Source organism: Ictidomys tridecemlineatus, chromosome 16 (assembly GCF_052094955.1).
Source record: "Ictidomys tridecemlineatus isolate mIctTri1 chromosome 16, mIctTri1.hap1, whole genome shotgun sequence".
NCBI classification, from domain to species: domain Eukaryota; kingdom Metazoa; phylum Chordata; class Mammalia; order Rodentia; family Sciuridae; genus Ictidomys; species Ictidomys tridecemlineatus.
The window spans coordinates 9,135,290-9,160,321 of record NC_135492.1 but is presented as its reverse complement, the minus strand read 5'-3'; the positions used below and the strand labels follow the sequence as shown (position 1 = coordinate 9,160,321).

Sequence of the window (25,032 nt, the reverse complement as noted above, 5' to 3'; positions counted from 1 at the left end):
ACATTTGTAGGGCTTCTCTCCAGTGTGAGTTCTACTGTGGCAAATAAGGTTTGATTTGTCACCAAAAGCTTTGCCACATTCTGTACATTTGTAGGGCTTCTCTCCAGTGTGAGTTCTCCTGTGGCAAATAAGATGTGATTTTTGACCAAAAGCTTTGCCACAATCTTTACATTTGTAGGGCTTCTCTCCAGTGTGAGTTCTCCTGTGGTGAATAAGGTCTGTTTTATGACCAAAAGCTTTGTCACAATCTATACATTTGTAGGGCTTCTCTCCAGTGTGAGTTCTCATGTGGCAAATAAGGTGTGATTTTCTACCAAAAGCTTTGGCACATTCTTTACATTTGTAGGGCTTCTCTCCATTGTGGCTTCCTCTGTGGTAAATAAGATCTTTTTTTTTACTAAAAGCCTTGCAACATTCTTTATATTTGTAGGGATTCTCTTCAGTATAAATTCTCTGGTGGTGAACAAGGCCTGATTTTTTATATGATTTATGGTGTTCACTCTCACTTGTAGTTTTCCATATATTCTTTTGTGGTAAATAGTTATGATCACAACTTTTATATTTTGCACTTATCGCTTCATAAAATGTATGTTTTAGGCCCTTTTCTGGTGAATATTCTTGGGTATGATTAGGAGTCGTGACTGAAGTAAACAAAAGTAAAAAACAGTACCTATTAGACTGGGATAAATATATTTTGCATACATAACATGAAATTAAGGTAAAATAAATACATCAGGAGTTAGCAGATCAGTAAATCTAAAGTCACCATAAATCCAAAAATATATTAGTTCAATAAAAATGTACAGAAAAAATTACCTTGAGAATATTATCCAAATTTTTGTAGAGACCACAGTATCCAAGAGGAGAACATCATTAAAAAGAGTAATATAATTAAGTGTAGAAAAGTATCATTAATAGCCTTTTGTCCTTCATAAGATAGTATTGTGTATTTAGGAAATATCTACCATCTACCTCACTGGCAGTATAATAAGAAAAATGTAAAACTTATCCAAAAATTTCTGGCTTTTTCAAAGTGTGTTCAAAATATGTTTTTTGTCTTCCATGACATAGAGACTTGAAAATAACTAGTAGGTTTTGAGTGATAATACCATAAATATTCAACAAGGTTAAAGAGGCAATTGACTCTTAAAAAGAAATATGAACAAAAAATTTAATAAGAAATATACACACATATATCTAATTTTTTTTATAAAAACATTTTAAAAGACTATAAAACCCTTGCATAGCCTATGGTCATAATATTTGGATGAATTTAAATAAAATTTGGATGAATTTTAATAAGGTTTAATAAGATGATGAATTTTGGACTTGTTGGATTGTTAAACTTCATGTTTACTCAATTTCATCTGGGTCAAAAATATTCATAGGTGGATGTTTACTGATGTTGGAACTTGCTGTTGTGTATGCCTGCCCTATTTTTTGTCCCCACCAGCATTAAGGAGATAAGTAATATTATTTATTCAAAAGTCCTTTAAAAAAAATGGAGCTATTAGGTATACTGGCCTGGGAATAGACAGGAAAGTTTGGGGATGATTGTAACTGGCACCCTGAGTCCCACAATTGTAATGCCCAGGAGTTTCTCCCTGAAGCTATTAAGACAATTCTAGGGCTGGGGATGTGGCTCAAGCTGTAGCGCACTTGCCTAGCATGCGTGCGGCCTGGGTTCGATCCTCAGCAGCACCACATACCAACAAGGATGTTGTGTCCGCCGAGAACTAAGAAAAAATAAATAAATGTTAAAATTCTCTCTCTCTCTCTCTCTCTCTGTCCCCCCTCTCTCTCACTCTCTCTTAAAAAAAAAAGACAATTCTACAGGTGCACTATCTAGTTTCTGTGGTAAATTTATTAGGGAGAAAAGGCTCTATATTTGTATTAACTATACCTAATCTTGGTTAGCTAGCATTTGGGGTTAAAGAAACACTGGGTTAGAATGTAGTCATGGTATTGGAAGCTATGTAATTTCGGGGTATTATATGTGCAGCTGTTAAGAGGGATGGCCATTTTTTTTTTCTTTTTTCACTGTGTGTGTGTCTCTCTCTTCTGTTTGCTTTTTTAAAGGTTTCCTCACAAGAAGATTTGAAAAAGATCATGCTGGCCCTCACAACAAAAACTAAGTTTTGATGGTTAATCTGAATAAACTGGGACATCACTAAAGAGGAAAACAGAGAACAATGGATTTGAAAATGTGATAAATATAGGGCAGTATGTGTTCAATGATTACAATCAAAATAAATAAACCTAAGCTTCTGAAAATTTCTTCTGCTGGATAACTACTCTTTCAACATTTTTCAGTTTGGCTTTCTCCTTGACATTTGAATGACTCAACTGTGTCCCCTGCTATGTGTAGTCTACATTAGTTTACATCACTAAATTATACTAGGTACTTCTTATCTAAAGTGAAGGATGTGTAACACACAAAGAAAGAAACAGGTTAAAGAGTAAAATTATAATATATATATATATATATATATATATATATATATATAGAGAGAGAGAGAGAGAGAGAGAGAGAGAGAGTAAATATCTGTACTAAAAATGCCCTTTTTCTTTGAAACATCAATCTGAAACTCATTTTATAGAGAAGTTCCCAGAAGATACTCTGCAACAGAAGTATATTAAATAGTAATTAGTAATTAATAATTTTAAAGGGAAATTAAACTTACCCAGGAAGGCAAAGTTTCTATAGTTCTCTAGCATCACATCTCTATATAAATTTTTCTGAGCAGGCTGAAGGCATTCCCACTCCTCTTCAGTAAAATCAATGGCTATATCCATAAATGTTAACAGTTCCTAAAATAAGAATAGGTAAATAAATAACACATTGACCACAGGAATATTTGCACAGTCTGTAATGTAATTACAGTTGAAATTAGAGTTAGTAGACTATCTTGTAGGTAGTGTTTTGAAACACAATGATACTATTATCTACTTCTGCATAAAAAGTGAATTAAGTTAAAAAAAGTATACATACTCCACATTTATGAAACACAATATAAAACTCAGGTATTATCAAAAAATATATTTTGTAATTTTTTATATATTGATCTAAATTATACATATTATTGAGATGAGAAAATCATGGTAATTAAGAAAGGGAATCCTCAAATTTTAATTGTGCAACCACTAAACAGAGATTTACTAATGTGTAGAATCTTATTTGTTATTTTTCTGATAGATCTGGCTATTATGAATGTGTAGTCAGCTCTCTAGTAATTTCAATATCAATGGTATAAGAGAAATTTTCAAATGTAACAAGGTAGACAGACCACTTAATGGAAATATTTAATAGTTTATTTAAGTTCAAACATTTTATAGATTTTAGGTATATTAATAATATAAAAAATACTGTTTCAATTTTCAACAATACTGTTTGAATTTTCCATTTTATAATGTTAACATTTTTTAACATAAAAAATTATATACATATATATACAAACTTTGATTGATGTTTATATTGTACGATATTTATAATAAAATATACATATAGCTCTACAAACACATATAATTATTTTTTTATTTTATTGCTTCTTTCTAGTTCTACATGACAGTAAAATCGATTTTTATGGTATTATGCAAGCATGGGATATATCTTATCCTAATTAAAACCCTGTTCTTGTTGGTGGCTACAATCGTAGGATTCACTTACAGATATATATCTTTTATATTTCTATCCTTGTCTTATTTATTTATTTATTTATTTATTTATTTATTTATTGTTTACCATTGTACAATCTACTGATCTTCTTTTCTTACCCTTCCCAATTTATGAGCTTTAGATTTCACATATCAGCAATAACTTTCAACTTTTAGTTTTAAAGAAATGGTTTGTTTTACTTAGCATAAAATCTAAAGTTTCACCCATTTCCTAGGAAATGTCATAAAGTCATTCTTCTTTATGGCAGATTCATAGTTTATTGTGTACATAAGCAACAGTTTTTTATCCTGTCATCATTGAATGGACCCATTCATCATTGTATGGTTGGGTTTATAGCTTAGCTATTGTGAATTGTGCTGCTATAAACATTAATGTGGCTGTGTCAATGTAATATGCTGATTTAATGTCCTTTGGGCATATACAGTGCAGTCAAAAAACTGGGTAAAATTGTGGTTCCATTTCTTTAACAATATCCATACAGATTATTATGTTTCACTTAGACCTCCATACAGCTGGAAAAAAATTGGAATTCATCTATACCTGAGGTGAAAATAAAACATATAAAAAATTAGTAAGCCATAAAATGACTAAAATTTATTTTTAAATCATCCATCCAAATAAAAAGTAAAATTTAAAAACTAAAAGTAAAGAAAGTCTTAAGCAAAAGAGCAAAATTAGAAGCTATTAAAGATAAAGATAACACAGGGTTACCAGTATCAATGTTGGTGCTTTTAAAAAGCAAATGAGCCCAGTCTAGTGATGGACAAGTGTAGTTCCAGTGACTGAGGAGGATAAGAAAAAAAGGATCATAAATTCTAAGACAATATTATATATAATATTGTCTTATATATATATTGTATTGAGCAACTTAGTGAGGCACTTAGCAACTCAGCAATACTCTGTCTCTAAATATAATATTAAAAAAGACTGAGGATGTGGCTTTATTGTTAAGCACCCCTGGGTTCAATTTTCAGTACAAATTTTTAAAAAGCAGATACAATTAAAAAAGCACTAGCAAATTTGAAAATTCAACAAATACAAATTATATCAATTATACAGTATATAATTGCAAATATAGGCATATATAATGATTTCTCATTTAATGGAAATACAGTCTGGAAAATTTATCCTAAGAATCTTCTGCAATTTTCCAAATCTCTGAGTGCAATGACAGAATATAGATGGTATAGACTAGTACATGGTTAAGATATTTGCTAGATCCATGGTTGTACATAAAGGCTACTGTTGACCAAAATACCATGATGCCACATGATTGATGTTATGAAGTAAAATCAATCAGGGTAAACCTTATTATAAAATAAATGGTGGAACTACAGAAAACACCAACAACAAAACTCTTAAAACATGCTAGGATATTGAGAAGAGTGTGATAATGAAATGCTATTTTATCCCTTCACTCATGAAACATAACAACATATTTTGACACATTAAATGCTGAATATGTTATTAATAAATAATACTGAAATATATAAGAACGTACAAAGCTCAAAAGTTTACCTACAAAAGATAGGGTTTATATGGTGGTGCACACCTGAAATATCTACTATTCTGAAGGCTAAGGCATGAAGTTCAAAATATAAGGCAAACTGAAGAAATTGACCAAACCCCATCTGGAAATAAAATTTAAAACACAGCTGAGAATATGCTCAGCATTAAGACACTTTGGTTTAATCCTTAATATCACAAATGAAAAAAAATAGTTTTTTTGTTTTCAAAATTATACAACATAATAGACTTAAACTCATAAATTACAAAATATCAATACAAAAAATCTACTCATCAAATGCTTACATTAAAAGCTGCAAAACTGACAAGGTAAAAAAAAAACATTATTTTCTAACATATAATCAAACACTTATAAGAAGAAAAGATACAACAGAATGTAAAAGAAAAAAAATTCTTGAAGAGTCACTTTAAAAAGGATAAATCTAAGTGTTCAATAATCATGAAAACTCAAAATCTTTAGAAATTAGGTAACATTGAATGAAATCACATCATATAGATAAATTAAATAGTATTGATGAATATGTAGATTAAATGCAATAAAAAATTAAAATAATAATTTAAGCTCTTATTATCCATTTGTAGAAACTGTTTTTTAACCATATGTATATGATACACCCACACAGGAAACAGAGACTAAAATTACAGAAACTGTACATGAGAATACAGCCACATTCTTCGAGATTTGAAACCAAGCGATATGGCTAAAGAGGAAGAAATAATTATTAAACTTTGTAAAATGTAAATTCTAGGAGCTAGAATTTTGGTTTGATGTATTACATCCAGTTTGACAAATACTATAAAATACCATGTATGTTTTATGCTGATGTCACATGAATGTTGCATTTCGTATACATGTATGTTTACAAAAGGAATATGCAGTATTTGAGAAAATAAAAATACAGAAAATAACATAAAAACTCAAATATTCAACACATTTACAAAGGATAAAACTATTATGAAATGATAATTTTTCCCAAGGTACACTTTAATAATAACTGGTCATAATTTTACCATTCTTTACTTTTTGTTAAATAAGAAATCAAAGCAAAAACTTCTAAAATTTTCCTGGAAAGATGAATGTATATAAAATTGGACAAGTACTGTCTCATATATAAGAGCAAATGTACTAGTGATCATTACATGACACTAATGTACATTATAATATTACAACAGTGTAGTAATTTTAAAATAAAGAAATCACAATACAGAACACTACATAGGGCAGTTCATATGTATGCAAATATCTTTTTATTGTTAATTATTATAAGTATATAAATCAAAACATATCAATAAAATATTTAATGTGAATGAATGCTACAATCCAACCTCAAAATAGATGTTAGTTTAAAAGGCATAGATTACAAAAGTGACTTGTGTGCAGAATGTGTGTGACACTGGAATTATACACAAGCATCCACAAAAGAGCCGATATAAAGAGAGATAATTTTTAAAAATAAAATAAAAATAAATAAAAGCAGAATATGAACCTCCCTCCACTTATGGATACACCAAATAAATATTTACTCCTGTTTTGAGTCCTTCTGAAAACTGTAAAGGAATTAGGGGCACATAAATTGGAAAACTGAGAAAAAAAATCGACCAAGAGATAAGTAGAATGCACTTGAAGATTTTTCTGATTTGAGCAATATTCAAAATTACTGGAACAAAATGCCCAAATCCAGTGTTAATATAAATAAAGGAAGATTGATTTGGGCTTGAAATATATTATTTAACTCTAAATTGCCTGTAGTTTAAATGCTAATTTATCTGTACACACAGAGGAAGGGATAAGATATACATGAGTATTTACTCCAGGGGGGAAAAATAACTGGTTTTCTATGGCCATGCAAGATTCATGGGGTTTATTCCATTAGACCAGAGTGGAAGAGGTGTTAAATCTTCAGGTAACCCCTTAATCCCTTAGAGGGATTTGCCAACATTCTTTAAAAATGCAAATAGCTGTTGCTGACAGTTCAATTTTTATCTAGACAGTACCAAAAAATTAACAGGGAAATACAGACCACCACTGAAAGCCAAAGTGGCAGTTTAGCACTTCCTGAGTTCTCTCACCCATATCATTTTACTAATAACACCAGACCTAAACAATTCTTTCTGTAAGTAATTTGTCCGGATATTAACATTTTCCATTCAATGGACTACATGTGAAACCTGAAAGCATTGAAAGCACTGGTAACTGTGCAGGTGCAAATCTCCCTAGATCAAAAAAGAGTGTTTTCATATTGGTGTGCAAGCATTGTAATGGGCTAAAATCCCGAATATTAGTGAAGAAAAATGGTTACAATCAGAGATCCCTCTTTATTTCTGAAATAACTGCACATCAATTTTTTTTCCAGTGAGCATAAAGCACCCTGGAATCTAAAAAGCTTGCATCAGAATTTTAGTGCACCATCCAACTATAAGATCTTCTGCATGAGCAGAGCTGTTAACATGGCTACTCTGAAAAAGTGGAATAGTAAGTAGTACTCCAATTATATGAATATGGAAAAAAGAAACACTGTGATAGACTATAAAATTAGTGAAGACATTTTAAAAAATGGAAGTTGAGAGTTCTCTCAGTTATTTCTTTGAGAAACTAAGCTCTCAACATTCATACTGCTCTTGAACAAGAAAAGCCACAAGTACTGGTATGGACTTATGAGAGGCATTAGATGTGCCAGCTGTGGAATCCTCATATTACATAGTTCTGAAACACAGTTCCAGGAAAATACCAGAGTATGGAATGAGAATGCTCTCATATACATTCCACAAAAGAAAATCTGAGCATAAAGACACTCTGAGAGGTTGTCTGCCTTTGGAGACACAAAGGAAGAATAGAAACACATGATGATTTTTCCAAGATCAAGTGATTCTTCTTTTCAATCATGTAAAAATGCTCATAAACAACAACAAAAAAAATTTCTTTTGATTTTTTTCTATGGTACTGGGGATTTGAAACAGCAGCATGTTAATTCTGGGCTACATACCCAGCCATGTTTTAAAATTTTGAGACAGATTTTTCTACTTGTCTAATTAGTCTACCTAAGTTCCTGATGTTTACTTTGAAATTTCAATCTTAATGACTTAACCACTTGAGTCTCTGGAATTAATATGCATGTACCATTGCACCCAGAGAGAAAAAAATGCTTTAAAGTCTCACACAGTTTTTGGTATAACAATTGAAAATACCATGTTTATTTGAAATATAATATGGGTAAAGTAACTGATAATACTGCAAAAATGTAACTGACAATACTGGCAAAGGGGGAAGTTGTCATTAAACAGGAAGCTAAAATTTTATATATAAATACAACTCACAATACTGGGGCATAAATTTAAAATGACATTCAGCAACTGTTTGAAGATAAAAAAAAAAATTAAAAAGTACCAGGTATGTAGGTAAGTGGTACAGTACATCTGGCTCAATCCACAATACCACAATCTCCAAAATGAAGGAGAATGAATTTAGGAGGAAAGAAAAACTGAGATACATATAGAGTATCTCATCCCACTCCTGGAGGAAAAAATACATAGAGTTGTGATTGAAATGATCTCCTCACTCCAGAATCCACAACACAATCTGAGAAGATTCGGAAATATTGCCACAAATGTTCTCACATAGAATTTAAGGTAAGGGCTGAAGATATTCTATAGGATACTATAGGACTTCCAGTGTCTACTGTTAATATATGGTCCAGTTGACTGGCCAGTGGAAATTCATGGCTGACCTTTCTCAGCAGAAGACACAGGACCCCAGAAACCAAAGATTACACCAGGGATTCTAGCCAATCATTGCCAGTTCCCACCATAGTCAGTGAAGCGAGTTTCAACCAGACTCACCCTCCAGGATTGCGCTGCACACTCATCATTTACTGTATTTTTAGGAACCACGTGTCCTCTCTATAAATCACAAAGTGCCTATACAGGAGAAAAAAATCAGGTTCAATGAACATAAGTGAGGAAGCCTAGAAATGGATACCCACTCTGGCAGGCTTCACATCAGATGGTCAAAACTTGCTTCTCTTTACTGAATATGTGTAGATTGGACAATGCTTATATAAGGAGTCCTGATTAGACACAACTTATTTCTTCATATGCTCAATGTGAGCCTAGTGAGTTTTTTGAGAGTCAGGAGATAACCTCAAATCCAGAAACAACTGATGTCACAATTGTAGGGTCTTGCCTGTACATTTATTTATTTATTTATTTGTTTGTTTGTTTGTTTATTTATTTATTTATTTATTTATTTATTTATTTATTATTGTCATTTGAGGCTCTGGGAATTGAAATCCAGATCCTCAGGCTGCAGCAAATTTAAGGCAAGGTATCCTTGGAGAAGTAAAATCCAGCCAACCCAGAAAAGCATTTGCATTTAAACTTGCATATAAGGCCTTTTGAATTTGTAGATTGCATATGTAAATATATTATTTATTGATGGAAATAATACAGAAACAATCTCGTAAAATTTCAGTTAACATTTTTTGTATGGAAACAGATTGAACATTAAAATTTTATGAGGTGGAAAGATAATTATTTTTTTAGAATTCATATAAAAATAGTAAAAATTTAATTTTATACTATAACCCATAATTTCCAGTATGTGAAAATTACTAGTATGTATTTAAAATATTACTAATAAATTATATGTATTTTTGGAACAGCACCCTTAAAACTATGTCAAGACTCCAGTAAATCTCAGTTCACAGAACCATATTTGAGAGTTATGCTTGTCCTGAATTCAGGAAGATGAAGGGCATGATCACTTCTTTTTATGCTACAGGTGAAAGATACATTTATACAGATTGCAGATGAATGGTACAGAATAGAGGTCACAGAGACTAACCCACAAAATTATAATTATTATATATTAGACAAAGGTGTCAAAACATGCACTGAAGAAAAGATAGCCTCTTCAACAAACCACTATCTCTCACCATGCACAAAACTCAACTCCAAGTGTATCAAGAACCTAGGAAATAAACCTGATACTCTGTGTCCAATGTAATAAAATACAGGCTCTAATCATCATGTTTGATTAGGCCCCAATTTCTTTATTAAGACACTGATAGCACAAGAATTAAAAGAAATAATCAATAAATGGGATAGAATCAAACTAAAAAGTTTATTCTCAGCAAAGGAAACAATCTGTGAGGTGAAGATACAGTCTACATTTTAGGAGAAATATTTTACCCCTCATATATCACATAGAGCACTAATCTCTAGGGTACATAAAGAACTCAAAAAGCTAAGATAATAATAATAATAATAACAATAATAATAATAATAATAATAATAATAATAATAATAATAATAACCCATTCAAGAAATGGGCCAAAGATCTGAACAGAGAGTTCTTAGAAGAGAATATACAATGAATCACCATTTTTAAAATATATATCTGATTGGTTATGGTCCTCTCTTTTCAGTACCAAGAACAGTTCTGGTTCAGTTTCTAAGGAAGGGAAACACAAGCAAGAATTATTCTCAACTCTCCTTTATAAATTATCAAATACAATTATCTATGTCATTTTCTAAACATAGCTGGACATGGAAAATATAGGTTTGGAGCAGAGAACATTTTTATTAGAAACACAGTGTAAAAGAAAGAAAAAATCATAATTATTTGTACCACATTGAACCACAAGAGAAACGGAACCTGGAATTCAGAAAAAAAAAAGATTCAAACTTTTATACTTGGGAATGTGGATTGCATGGAGGCTTAAAATGAAAAGGTTATTACAAGCTTTTGAAAAAAAATTTATGTGAGTGGCAGATAATGGTTAACCAAATAGAATCTGCACAGTGTATTCCAGCAGCTAGTATCTATTTGTGGAAACTATTGTGCTATTGAATATATATGATACTCCCCATCAAAGAGACTTACTGAAATTAGAGCATATGCGATCATGATAACATGTAAATATGCAATGGTACTCATCAAACACTTGAAGCCCAAGGGCATGGCTCAATACAATATACATCTTGGAAGAGATAAATAATAATCTGTAGGAAAAATGGTCACTGGGGCCAGTCACATTTCATAACATATCCAGTTTAAAAAAGAGCATAAAACACTATGTATAAATTTTACATAGGTGCCTTATGCAAGTGGTATTTCACATGTGTATATTTTTAGAAACAAAATGTGTAGAACTTATGGGAAAATAAAAGTCACAAACAGCACATAAAAGACTGAATTATACATCCCATGTAAATAGTAAAACTCATCATTACAAAGGTGATAATTTTCACCCAATTTAACTGACAATATATCTCACCAAAACTGTTATGTACAAATATGAATATATCACAGTGAAGTCTACTTTTATGTGTATTCTATAAAGCAATAATTAAAAAAACAGTAAATAAAAATATGATAGAAGAAAGTAGGAGAATAGGGAAAGAAGAATTACTGGATACTGAAGGGGAGCAAATTATATTTCATGTTTTATGGTTATGTCAAAATAAACCTGATTATTAAATACAACAATAATGCAATAATAAAAAAAATCAAGTTTTACTTTAAATGAAGTAAGAAACCAAAGCATAAATTTTAAAAATTCATCTACAAATTTATATGCAACTTTAGCCAAAAATCTTTTCAGTTACAAGATTAAAAAAAGAACTTATCATGGCCTACTATTTATATATATTGTGAAAATATAATATTACAATAATAAAGAATCACAATATAAATAAGATCCCCATATGAATACATATGTATGTAAAAGCAGTATGCTTTATTACAATACCAAATTCTAGATAAATCAAAACATAACAAAAATAATCTCAGGAACTTAGCTAGGGCCTTTCTCAAAATAAATTTAAACCTGTTATTGCTGTTTACTGGTGAAGAGTCCTTGCTTCCCCAATGCTGAAATATAACACCAGAGAAATGTGCCAAGGCAAGTTTAGAGTGGAAAGTAGAAGTTTTATTAAAGTCAGTAGAAAAGACTTCTCCCCAGAAGAAAAAGGAGACCAAAGAGGTAGAATCCATGAAAGGGATTTTTTTAAACTAAGGTTTTTTTAGCTTTTTTTTATATAACTAAGGTCTTCCTTCAGCTATCCTGCATTCCTGTCACATTGCTGTCCTTTGTTCTGTTATCTTGCAGTGTTGGAATGTAGGTGGGAAGACCCAAAGTGTGGAGGACAGGTTGGCAGAAGGAGTAATTTGGGGAGGAAGGGCTTTTAGATTAGCATCTACTTGTTTGCTGTGAGCTGCTTCATTAAAATATCCTTGGGATGGGCTCAGGTCCTTGGGGACATTTTCAATTCCCCTTATCCTAAACTCCACCCTTAATATGGTGTTCATTCTTGATTTTACTGGATATTAGAGCAAATTTACCAAACTACACAAACTACCTATCTGTAAATCTGGCTCCACTACCAAGAATATGGCTAAGTAGTACAGTATCCCTGAGTTCACCTAAATATAACAAAATAATAATAATGAAGGAAGTAAAAATAAAACTATGTCAAAATAAAAATTAGCTAGCTAAAAAGGAAATTAGGTACCCAATAATGACAGCTCATTTCCTGCAGGAAAATGGACCTTCGAGATTTGATTTTGATAATTATTCCACCTGTCAATCTCCAGCAGGTGGTTAAGACACTGGGCTGCAGAAAAACACCTGGCACATAGTATTTTATGCAGATGCTGAAGATGCCCTTTGAGCATAAGGAAGGCAGCAAGTTGGCCAGTAGGACTGAGGTCATAGTGTCGCAGTGGAGGACTTAAGCCTGCAGACTCCAGAGACTGCAGGGAGTCCCATCCTGCTGAGTTATTTATCTACAAATAACAGGAGAGTTCTCCTGTGCCTGGTGTCCCTGACTCAGTCAGGCTAGGTGGGGACCCAGAACAACCTCCTAGCAGCCAGAAATCAGTATGACACAGGGAAAATACCTGGGATGCCAGATGACTCTCCCAGTAGTTTATGGTGGTTGATAACATTTTGGGAAACTATATAGTTCAGCATATACTCCCCTCATGGCCTAACCCAATCTGTTCAAATGAATCCCCATCGTGTACTAACCAATCATTCTTACCCAACTTGTACCCACCAGTGAATGTGCTAATCATGTTTTAGAGTTGTTTATGATTTTCTCAAGGTGTGTGATGATTTGCTAAGAGATGCTATGATGTTTGTGTGGTTCTTGCCTTCATTCAAAGAGTTATGAAACTGCTGCAAACCCCGGGCTCAGGGCCTCTAAGCCACCAGTTTCTCTGTGTGTGGAGGACTGAGATAGCTTGCAATAAACAGCTCTTTGGTGCTTACATCGATATTGGTCTCTGGTGGTCTTTGGGGTGTCCCGTATTTGAGCATAACAGTCTCTCCTGAAACCCATGGGAAAGGAATTCAGCACTCCAGTTTTCTAGGACTGTAGTTTTATAGCACAAAAAGTTACAAAAGAAGGGTGACTTGAGAACTTACATGAATAACAGGATATTCACAAGCATAATACAAAGACACTTAGTAGGTTAATGGTCTAAATGGTTTAGCACTTAGGGAGTAAATTTAGATCACAACATCAGAATTTATGATACACCACTAAGGTTTCAGAGTGAGTTGTTATTTGTTCAGAGAAAGCCAGAATTTATGAGTCATCACTAAAGTTTCAGGAAGGGATGTTATCTCATCAGGGAAAACCAGACATGGGTGAGTTCAAGGAACTGGTAGGCATTTCAAGCAAGTTTACAAATCACAGTAATATATAATGAAGCAGAAATTAACTTTTCATGCCTTTGTGATGAGATGACTCCCAATCTTAAAAGGAAATTAGGCTGGATTTTTCAGTTGCTATAGCCATAGCTTGTAAAGTAAATGTTTCATACTTTAACAAGTATAAGAATTAAATTATTAATATAAATTACTACTAATTTTTAAAAGACTGAATAAAATAGGAAATTAGATATTTGTTATTAAATGCATAAAATTTTTGATTAATATATTGATAATATAAACATGGAAAATTTTAACAAAGATAAAAAGACATTTAATATAGGGGATTCAATATTATAAATCCCTCATGTTCAGTGGGTCAGTACTTCAATGATTTTTTTTCATTCTTTTAGGTCATTTTAATAACACTTCTGCAAATGTTTGTTAAGTATACAAATTTAAGATTTTGTATTTTATAAAATAGAAAAATGGCAGATTTTAGCTCCCTTAAGGATTTTAAAACTTATAAGCCATGTGGGGCATCTTAGCACTTTTTTTTCATATTTGCACACAGTCCAATTCTAGAGAAGAATGAGTTGGAGATATAGTCTACAGTCCTGAGCAAAAGAGAAATTTCCTTAGGATATTTCTAAAGCTTTTAACTTTTCTTACTTTTCAGAATTTTTGGTGATTTGAAAATATATATTTATTTTAAGAAATGATTTGTTTGAAATTAATTATTTATCTTTACTGCATTATTTTTCACTTTCATTGATTTTTTAGAAGAACTAACAGAACAGAATTCCAAAAGTGTTCCATGTAAATTTAAAGGTATGTTTCTAATAATCAAGAAAGAAAACAGAAGCAAAACATCATCTAGTTTGGTGGTTGTGCCTCAAACTAAAGGGTTACTTATTTATTTCTGCTACTATTCACTAGGTTCCTGAGGTTGCAGAAATCACCAATAAACACAGAGAAACGTCTTTTTAGTTTGTTTCTCACAACCAATTCAAGCTAAAATACACTAGTATCACTGTAGTTTCAGACCAAAAGGTATTTCTAAATAATAAAAATGTGTATACATAAATATATAAATAAATATAAAATAAAACATAATATTAGATAGATTTTTTTCTTGCATAATCATTTGTACATATTTCCCTTTAGACACAGTTCTCGGACCAAAGTGTCACAAATAAGACATAAATCCTACATTGCTACATAGAGTAACTAAGGCACATACTAATAGCTTGGTATAAAACTTGGCAAAGAGACATAAATAACTAGAGAACATCATACAGAATTATACCTAAATGCTAAGTAGCAAATTCATAGTCTTTTAGTTCATAAAGACACAAGTTATCATACTAAATTTTATAACTCAGTTGCTGCTAATATATAGAAATAGAGATATTTATTAAGAGATGGTTTTATGCAGATTTTTGGTTTAAAAGGGGAAATATCAAATACTGGAGGTGATTTAAACATGAGCAAAAATATTTTCCTGCATTCAGTACCTTTTCTATAGATATATGAATTATAATTAATTCCAACCAGTAAAATGCAGAAATAGTGTAAAGATTATTCACTAGGAGTAAAAATACTTAAAAACAGAACCAAAACTTCCATTCCTGTCCAAATATTTACTCCTGACAAAAAGACTGCTTCTTTTGAACCATTTCTGTAGATATGATTTTTGTAATAAATATTTTGCTGACTTTTTTGCATATTACTTAATATATTTATCCTTCATATTTCCTCTCTTGTCCTATTTTACTACCTATATTCTGAAAGAAAAAATTTCTAACTCCTTAACTCCCTTAATATTTGAGATATCTTTTTTTAATTCTTTTTTATTATTAGTTGTTCAAAACATTACAAAGCTCTTGACATATCATATTTCATAAACTTGATTCAAGCAGTTTATGAACTTCCATTTTTACCCCATATACATATTGCAGATTCACATCAAATCCACATCCACTTTTTTACATACTGCCATACTAGTGTCTGTTGTATTCTGCTGCCCTTCCTATCCTCTACTGTCCCGACACCGTTCCCCTCCCCTCTTCTCCCATCTTCTCTCTCTACCCCATCTACTGTAATTCATTTCTCTCTTGTTTTTACCCCTTTCCCCTCACTTCGTCTTATATGTAATTTTGTATAACAATGAGGGTCTCCTTCATTTACCATGCGATTTCCCTTCTCTCTCTCTTTCCCTCCTCCCTCTCAACTCTGTTTAATGGTGATCTTTTACTCATGCTCTTCCTCCGTATTCTATTCTTAGTTGCTCTCCTTATATCAAAGATGATATTTGGCATTTGTTTTTTAGAGATTGGCTAGCTTCACTTAGCATAATCTGCTCTAGTGCTATCCATTTCACTGCAAATTCTATGATTTTGTCATTTTTTAGTGCTGCCTAATACTCTATTGTGTATAAATGCCACAGTTTTTTATACATTCATCTATTGAAGGGCATCTAGGTTGGTTCCACAGTCTAGCCATTGTGAATTGTGCTACTATGAACATCAATGTAGCAGTATCCCTATACTATGCTCCTTTAAGGTCATCAGGGAATAGTCTGAGAAGAGCAATAGCTGGGTCAAAAGGTGGTTCCATTCCCAGCTTTCCCAGGAATCTTCATACTGCTTTCCAAATTGGCTGCTCCAATTTGCAGTCCCACCAGCAATGTACAAGTGTACACTTTTCTTCACATCCTCGCCAGCACTTGTTGTTGTTTGACTTCATAATGGCTGCCAATCTTACTGGAGTGAGATGGTATCTTAGGGTGGTTTTGATATGCATTTCTCTGACTGCTAGAGATGGTGAGCATTTTTTTCATGTACTTGTTGATTGATTGTATGTCCTCCTCTGAGAAGTGTCTGTTCAGGTCCTTGGCCCATTTGTTGATTGGGTTATTAGTTATCTTATTGTTTAAATTTTTTAGTTCTTTGTATACTCTGGATATTAGGGCTCTATCTGAAGTGTGAGGAGTACAAATTTGTTCCTATGATGTAGGCTCCCTATTTACCTCTCTTATTGTTTCTCTTGCTGAGAAAAAACTTTTTAGTTTAAGTAAGCCCCATTTGTTGATTATTGTTATTAACTCTTGTGCTATAAGTGTCCTATCAAGGAATTTGGAGCCCAACCCCATAATATGTAAATTGGAGCCAACTTTTTCTTCTAGCAGATGTACAGTCTCTGATTTGATATCAAGCTCCTTGATCCATTTGTGCATGGTGAGAGAAGTGGATTCAGTTTCATTTTGTTGCATATGGATTTCCAGTTTTCCCAGCACCATTTGTTGAAGATGCTATCCTTCCTCCATTGCATGCTTTTAGCCCTTTTATCAAATATAAGATAGTTGTAACTTTGTGGATTAGTCTCTGTGTCCTCTATTCTGTACCATTGGTCCACCCTCCTGTTTTGGTACCAGTACCATGCTGTTTTTGTTATTATTTCTCTGTAATATAGTTTGAAATCTGGTATCGCTATACCGCCTGATTCACACTTCCTGCTTAGAATTGCTTTTGCTATTCTGGGTCTTTTATTTTTCCATATGAACTTCATGATTGCTTTGTCTATTTCTACAAGAAATGCCGTTGGGATTTTGATTGGCATTGCATTAAACCTGTAGAGAACTTTTGGTAATATTGCCATTTTGATGATGTTACTTCTGCCTATCCATGAACAGGGTATATTTTTCCATCTTCTAAGATCGTCTTCTATTTCTCTTTCAGGTTCTGTAGTTTTCATTGTATAAATCTTTCATTTCTTTTGTTAGGTTGACTCCCAAGTATTTTATTATTTTTGATGATATTTTGAATGGGGAATTTTTCCTCATTTTCGCTTTAGAAGTTTTGTTGCTGATATACAGAAATGCCTTAGATTTATGCATGTTGTTTTTATATCCTGCCACTTTGCTGAATTCATTTATTAGTTCTAGTAGTTTCTTTGTAGACCATTTTGGGTCTTCTAGTTATAGGATCATATCATCTGCAAATAGTGATAATTTAAGTTCTTCTTTTCCTATTTTTATGTCTTTAATTTCTTTCATCTGTCTAATTGCTCTGGCCAGTGTTTCGAGAACTATATTGAATAGAAGTGGTGATAGAGGGCATCCCTGTCTTGTTCCAGATTTTAGAGGAAATGACTTCAATTTTTCTCCATTCAGAATGATGCTAGCCTGAGGCTTAGCATAGATAGCTTTTACAATGTTGAGGTATGTTCCTGTTATCCCTAGTTTTTCTAATGTTTTGAACATAAAGGGATGCTGTACTTTGTTGAATGCTGTTTCTGCATCTATGGAGATGATTATATGGTTCTTATCTTTAAGTCTATTGATGTGAATAACATTTATCGATTTCCATATATTTAACTATCCTTGCATCCCAGGGATGAATCCTACTTGATCATGGGGCACAATTTTTTTGATGTGTTTTTGTATCTGATTCGCCAGAATTTTATTGAGTTTTTTTGCATCTAGTTTCCTTAGAGATATTGGTCTGTAGTTTTCTTTTTTTGAGGTGTCTTTGTCTGGTTTCGGAATCAGGGTGATGTTGGCCTTATAGAACAAATTTGGAAGAGCTCCCTCTTTTTCTATTTCCTGAAATAACTTGAAAAGTATTGGTATTAATTCTTCTTTAAAGGTTTTGTAAAACTCCGCTGTATACCCATCTGGTCCTAGGCTTTTCTTGGTTGGTAGTCTTTTGATTGCTTCTTCAATTTCATCCATTGATATTGGTCTGTTCTAATTGTGTGTATTCTCCTGACTCAGTCTGGGCAAATCATATGACTTACGAAATTTATCGATGTCTTCACTATCTTCTATTATATTTAATATAGTTTTTAAAAATAATTTCTAATTGTCTTCTGTATTTCTGTAGCACCTGTTGTGATATTGCCTTTTTCATCCTGTATGTTACTAAATTTAGTTCTCTCTCTTCTTCTCTTTGTTAGCATGGCTAATGGTCTGTGGATCTTATCTATTTTTTCAAAGAACCAACTCTTAAGTTTTGTCAATTTTTTTAAAAGTTACTTTTGTTTCAATTTCATTGATTTTTGTTCTGATTTTAATGATTTCTTGCCTTCTGCTAGATTTGCTGTTGTTTTGCTCTTCCTTCTCTAGGGCTTTGAGATGAAGTGTGAGCTCATATATTTGTTGTTTTTTTCCTTTTTTTGAGGAATGACCTCCAGGCGATGAATTTCCCTCTTAAAACTGCTTTCATTGTGTCCCATAGATTCCGATATGTTGTGTCTGTATTTTCATTTATCTCTAAGAATTTTTTGATTTCCTTCTTTATGTCTTCTGTAACCCATTGATCATTCAGTAATATATTGTTCATTTTCCATGTGATGTAGGATTTTTCCTTCCTTCTTTTATCATTGATTTCCAGTTTCATTCCATTATGATCAGATAAAATGCATGGTATTATCTCCATCCCTTTATATTTATTGAAGTTTGCCCTATGGCATAATATATGGTCTATTTTTAAAAAGGATCCATGTGCTACTGAGAAAAAAGTATATCCGCTTGATGATGGTTAATATATTCTATATATGTCAGTTAGGTCTAGGTTATTGATTGTGATATTGAGTTCTATAGTTTCTTTATTCAACTTTTGTTTGGAGGATCTGTCCAATGGTGAGAGGGGTGTGTTGAAGTCACCCATAATTATTGTGTTGTGGTCTATTTGATTCTTGAACTTGAGGAGAGTTTGTTTTATGAACATCGCAGCACCCTTATTTGGTGCATAAATATTGATAATTGTTATGTCTTGTTGGTGAATGTTTGTTTTTAACACTATATAATGTCCTTCCTTATCCCTTGTGATTAACTTAGTCTTGAAGTCGATTTTATTCAATATGAGGATGGCCACCCCTGCTTGGTTACGAGGACCATGTGTGTGGTATATTTTTTTCTAACCTTTCACCTTCAGCCTGTGTATGTCTTCTCCCATCAGATGTGTCTCCTGGAGGAAGCATATTGTTGAATTTGTTTTTTTAATGAATTTTACCAGCCTATGTCACTTTATTGGAGAGTTTAAGCCATTAACGTTTAGAGTTAGTATTGACATATGTTTTGTACTTCCAGCCATGTTTAATTATTTATCTTTTTAAAAAAATTTGGTTTGTTTCTCCATGATTAGCTTTCCCCCTGCCCTCTGTCTTTACCGAGGTACTTCCCACTGCTGGTTTTAGTTATTGTTTTTCATTTCTTCCTCCTTTAGTGTTTTGCTCAAGATGCTTTGCAATGCTGGTTTTCTGGCTGCCAATTCTTTTAACTTTTGTTTATCATGAAAGATATTTATTTTGTTGTAATACCTGAAACTTAATTTTGCTGGATACAAAATTCTTGGTTGGCATCCATTGTCTTTCAGTGTTTGAAATACGTTGTTTCAGTATCTTCTCGCTTTCAGCGTCTGCGATAAAAAATCCGTTGTTAACATTATTAGCTTACCACTGAACGTAATCTGCTTCCTTTCTCTTGTAGCTTTTGATATTTTCTGTATATTTGATATCTTCATAAAAATTTGTGTTGGCGTTGGTCTACTGTGATTTTGTATGCTTGGTGTCCTGTATGCATCTACAAATTGTACATCCATTTTCTTTTTTATTTCTGGAGAGTTTTGTATAGTTATTTCATTCAGCAGGTTGCTCATTCCCTTGGTTTAAACCTCTATACCTTCCTCTATCCCGATGACTCTTAAGTTTGTTTTTTTATGTTATCCCATATTTCTTGGATGTTTTTCTCCTGATTTTTTACCAGCCTTTCTGAGTTGGCTAGACTCTTTTCAAGATGATATTCTTTGTCTTCATTATCTGACATTCTGGCTTCTATTTGCTCCAATCTGTTAGTGATACTCTCATTTGTGTTTTTAATTTGGTTTATAGTTTCCTTCATTTCTAGAATTATTGTTTGATTTTTTTATAATCTCTATCTCATGGTAAAGATGCTTATTTGCTTCTTTTATCTGTTTATGTAATTCATTTTTAATGTGTTTTTTCACTATTTGGATTTGCTGTTTCATATCCTCTTTAACATTCCATTCCATCTGTCTAAGGTATTCCTTGAGTTCATTATTTTACCATTTTTCTGATGCCTCTAAGTCCTCTGGAATATTTAGGCTATCCTGCATTGTTTGTACTCCTTTTCTTCCTTGCTTTTTCATGCTTCTCATGTTACTTCTTATTCTGTTTTTCTGCTGAGTTACTGTTTACTCCAAAAATTTATTTCATGCTGTCGCCGCCGGTTTCAATGAAGTTATCTCCTCCGCTACATTCTGGTGATGTCAGTTCTCTGCCATGGTGGTATCCCAAGCAAATGGTGACAGTTTGTTCCCTTTGCCAGGTGAATAATGCAAGAGGTGGGTCCTGACTGGCTCTCCCAAGCCCTGTCTCAATGCTGTGGCCACTGCCTATGAAGGCTCAGTTGGTATTAACCACCACAGGTTCAGAAGGGCCGACCAGTTGTTTCAGCAAGAACATTTAGTGCTGAGTCACAGCGGTTTGTCTGCAAGACACAGGTGAACAGGAGCTTCAATTCAGCCAATCCGGGCTCAGCGTGTGTTCTGAGAGGCCCAGACTGTTCGCCCCAGATCCACGTCAGCTCAATATTGCCTAGTGATTTATTTCCTGGCTTTCCAGGTTCTCAGTGTTCTCCCTGAGGTTTGTTTTCAGATTCTGCATAGCACAGACACCTGGGCTCTGGATCCAGGACAGAAGCCTAAGAGATTGATTGGTCAAGGCTTCAGGAACTGCCTCCAACCTGAGCCAAGTGGGCTGAATTGAGTCTGAATTGAGATATCTTTTAATTTTTAAGCTTATATAATTTCTATAATGAATATTGTGCTTTTAGTAAAGAATGACTCTTTTTATGCACCTGGATAATTTACAAGAGTTTTGTTGTGTTTTTTGGTTATGTTTACAGTGAAGCTAAAAAAAAAGGGTTATTGTTAAACCAAAACACAAAAAAAGACTACCAACTCAAATTTTAAATCAAATCAAATTAAGATTGTATTGTGTACACAAAAACTGGCCAGGACTGTCTCTTACAAAATTTCATGCTAGAGATCATCCCTCTGATCTTCAGGAAAAAGTTTTTACAGCAGAAAAAGTTACAAAGGAGGTTGGCATCTAAGGTACTTGAAGCTAAAAAAATTTTGATAATCATAATACATGGCTAAAATTTTAAGGTAGAAAATAAATTCAGCTCCAGATATTAGAATTTATGAGCTGCCACTGAGATTAAGAGAGAATCGTTATTTGGTCAGCAGGAGCCAGAATTTATGAGGCTCCAGTAAGGTTTTAGAGAGGGTTGTTATCTCATAAGAAATAGACAGGCATAAGTGAATTCAAAACATATGTAGAAATTGCAAGCAAGTTTAAAACATCAAAATATTGTCAGGCCAAAGAGAAATTTTAGTTTTCTTACACAAAACAGAAATAAACTTTTTACGTCTAAAAGCTCTAAGAGAAGATAATTTTTTTTTGTATTTTCTCATATTTAATGGCTTCTGGCATGCTGCTAATATAGAGAGATAGAGATATTTATTAAGAGATGGCTTTATGCAGATTTTTGTTCAAAATGTGAAAAATCAGATAATGTAGGTGATTTAAACATGAACAATAATATTTTTCTGCATTCAGCACCTTTTTCGCAGATATATAAATTATAATTAATTCCAACCAGTATAATGCAGAAATAGTATAAAGATTATTTACTAGGAGTAAAACTACTTAAAAAGAGAACCAAAATTTCCATTTCTGTCCAAATGTTTATTCCTGAAAAAAGACTGCTTCTTTGAACCATTTCTGTAGATATGATTTTTTGTAATAAATATTTTGGTGATTTTTTGCATATTACTTAATATATTTATGCTTCACATTTTTCTTTTGTCCTATTTTACTACCTATATTCTGAAAGAAAAAATTTATAACTTCTAAACTCCCTTGATATTTGAGATATCAATTAATTTTTAAGCTTATATCATTTCTATAATGAATACTGTGCTTTCAGTAAAGAATGACTATTTGTATGCACCTGGCTCATTTACAGGAGTTTTGTTGATTTCTTTGATTTTATTTACAGTGAAGTTAAAAAAAGTTAATGTTAAATGAAAACACAAAGAAAAGACCACCAACTCAAATTTTAAATCAAATTAAATCAAGATTGTATTGTGTACATAAAAGCTGGCCAGGACTGTCTCTTACAAGACTCTATGTTAGAGATCAGCTTCCTGATCTTTAGGAAAAAGTTTTTACAAAATAAAAAATTACAAAGGAGGTGGATGTCTAAGGTACTTACAGATAACAAGATTTTGACAATCATAGTACAAAGGCAAATCGCAGGTTAAGGATCTACATGGCTAACATTTCAAGGTAGAAAATAAATTCATCTCCAGACATTAGAATTTATGAGCTTCCACTGATATTCAGAAAGAATTGTTATCTGGTCAGTGGGAGCCAGAATTTATGAGGCACCAGTAAGGTTTTAGAGAGTGTTGTTATCTGGTAAAGGATAGCCAGGCATAGGTGAATTCAAAACCCAGGTAGAAATTGCAAGCACGTTTAAAACATCAAAATATTGTCAGGTCAAAGAGAAATTTTAGTTTTCTTACACAAACCAGAAATAAACTTTTTACCTCTAAAAGCTCTATGAGAAGATTTTATTTATTTCTTTTGTATTTACCCTCATACTCATGTACTTATCACTTATTTTTTTCTATAGAAATGCATATGTATATGAATATATTTTTCCCACATTTCCAAGATTCTACCCTGAAAATTTCTGTGATATCACTTCCCTGAAATGCATTTTTATTATTTCATGTCAGTTCATCTAAGTATTTCCTATCATGTGTTGCAAAAGATGAGACAACCCTAAGGCCCTTCTTATCTGAATATTTATAAACTGTAATTAACGGTCAACCTCAGTACCTCTACAGAACTAAGTCTCATTCACCTTTCTCATTCATAGTGCTTTATTTTTTAAGTAGGTAACAGAAATATTATTTTGAAGAAGAGAAAGTGATTTAAAGCCATTCAGTGAACTGTAGAGGATCTCAAAAACCTATGGTTGTAATTCTTAAACAACCTTACCACTGAAAGATCTGGATTACACTCCAGGTTGGACACTGATACTATGCTTCCATGGGAAATGGTTTCTTGGTTGTGAATATTGTCTTTCCCTTTCCCCTATAGTCTTGGAAATGTGTAGATTGTGTGAAATTTTAGAATTGCTATTTTCAACACACTTAGCATGGACCCATTTGATAATAGAAGACATATATATTCTTGGTAAAGACCCTTCACCAAGCCCTAAATAAGTGACAAAATAATCTCTGGAAAAAATATCAGTCATCCATTAGACTGTTTTTTAAAAATACTAAGAATAAGTTTAGTTAGTAATACATTACTGTACTAGGAAAAGTGATATAAATGCAATTTTAATTTTTAAAGTTGTTTCTGATTACTACAAAGAGAGTATCAAAAGCTGTGTACATGGGCTGGAGTTGTGTCTCAGTGGTAGACTACTTTGCTACCATGTGCAAAGCACTGAGTTTGATTCTCAGCAAAACATATAAAGAGGTTTTTTTTGTTTTATTTTTTAAATATATGATAGTGGAATGCATCGCAATTCTTATTAAACATATAGAACAATTTTTCATACCTCTGTTTGTATATAAACTATCTTCATATCAATTACTGTCTTCATATAAGTACTTTATCTTTTTAAAAGAGAGAGAGAGAGAGAGAGAGAGAGAGAGAGATTTTTAATATTTTTATTTTTTTAGTGTTTGGCTGTCACAACATCTTTGTTCGTATGTGGTGCTGAGGATTGAACCCTGGCCGCACGCATGCCAGGTGAGCGCACTACCACAAGAGCCATATCCCCAGTCCCATATATGTACTTTAGATAATAATGACTATCATATTCCCCAATCCTTGCTAATCTTTACACAACACTCCTACACTGGCTACTTCACATAAACTTGCCTCAGGGATTTAATGCATTAATCAAATAGATTTTAATTCAGTCTATGCAGTGCTGTTGGAATGGCTATTATAAAAATCTAAAATTGTCATGTATAGTGGCATAAGGCTGAAATTCTAGAATCTATGAAAAATGACACAGGAGAATTGTTAGTACAAAGACAGCCTCAGTAACAT

The 25,032-nt window shown here is 32.6% G+C and overlaps 1 protein-coding gene across 1 annotated transcript in view; it reads right to left on the bottom strand.

Moving 5' to 3' along the window:
- LOC144371462 (uncharacterized) overlaps positions 1-632 on the bottom strand; it is a 431,923-nt gene extending 431,291 nt beyond the window's left edge. The window contains 1 exon segment of the mRNA XM_078033773.1: positions 1-632. Within this exon segment, the coding sequence (XP_077889899.1) occupies positions 1-288 (288 nt within the window). The 5' untranslated portion in view covers positions 289-632.
- Positions 633-25,032: the final 24,400 nt, after the last annotated feature.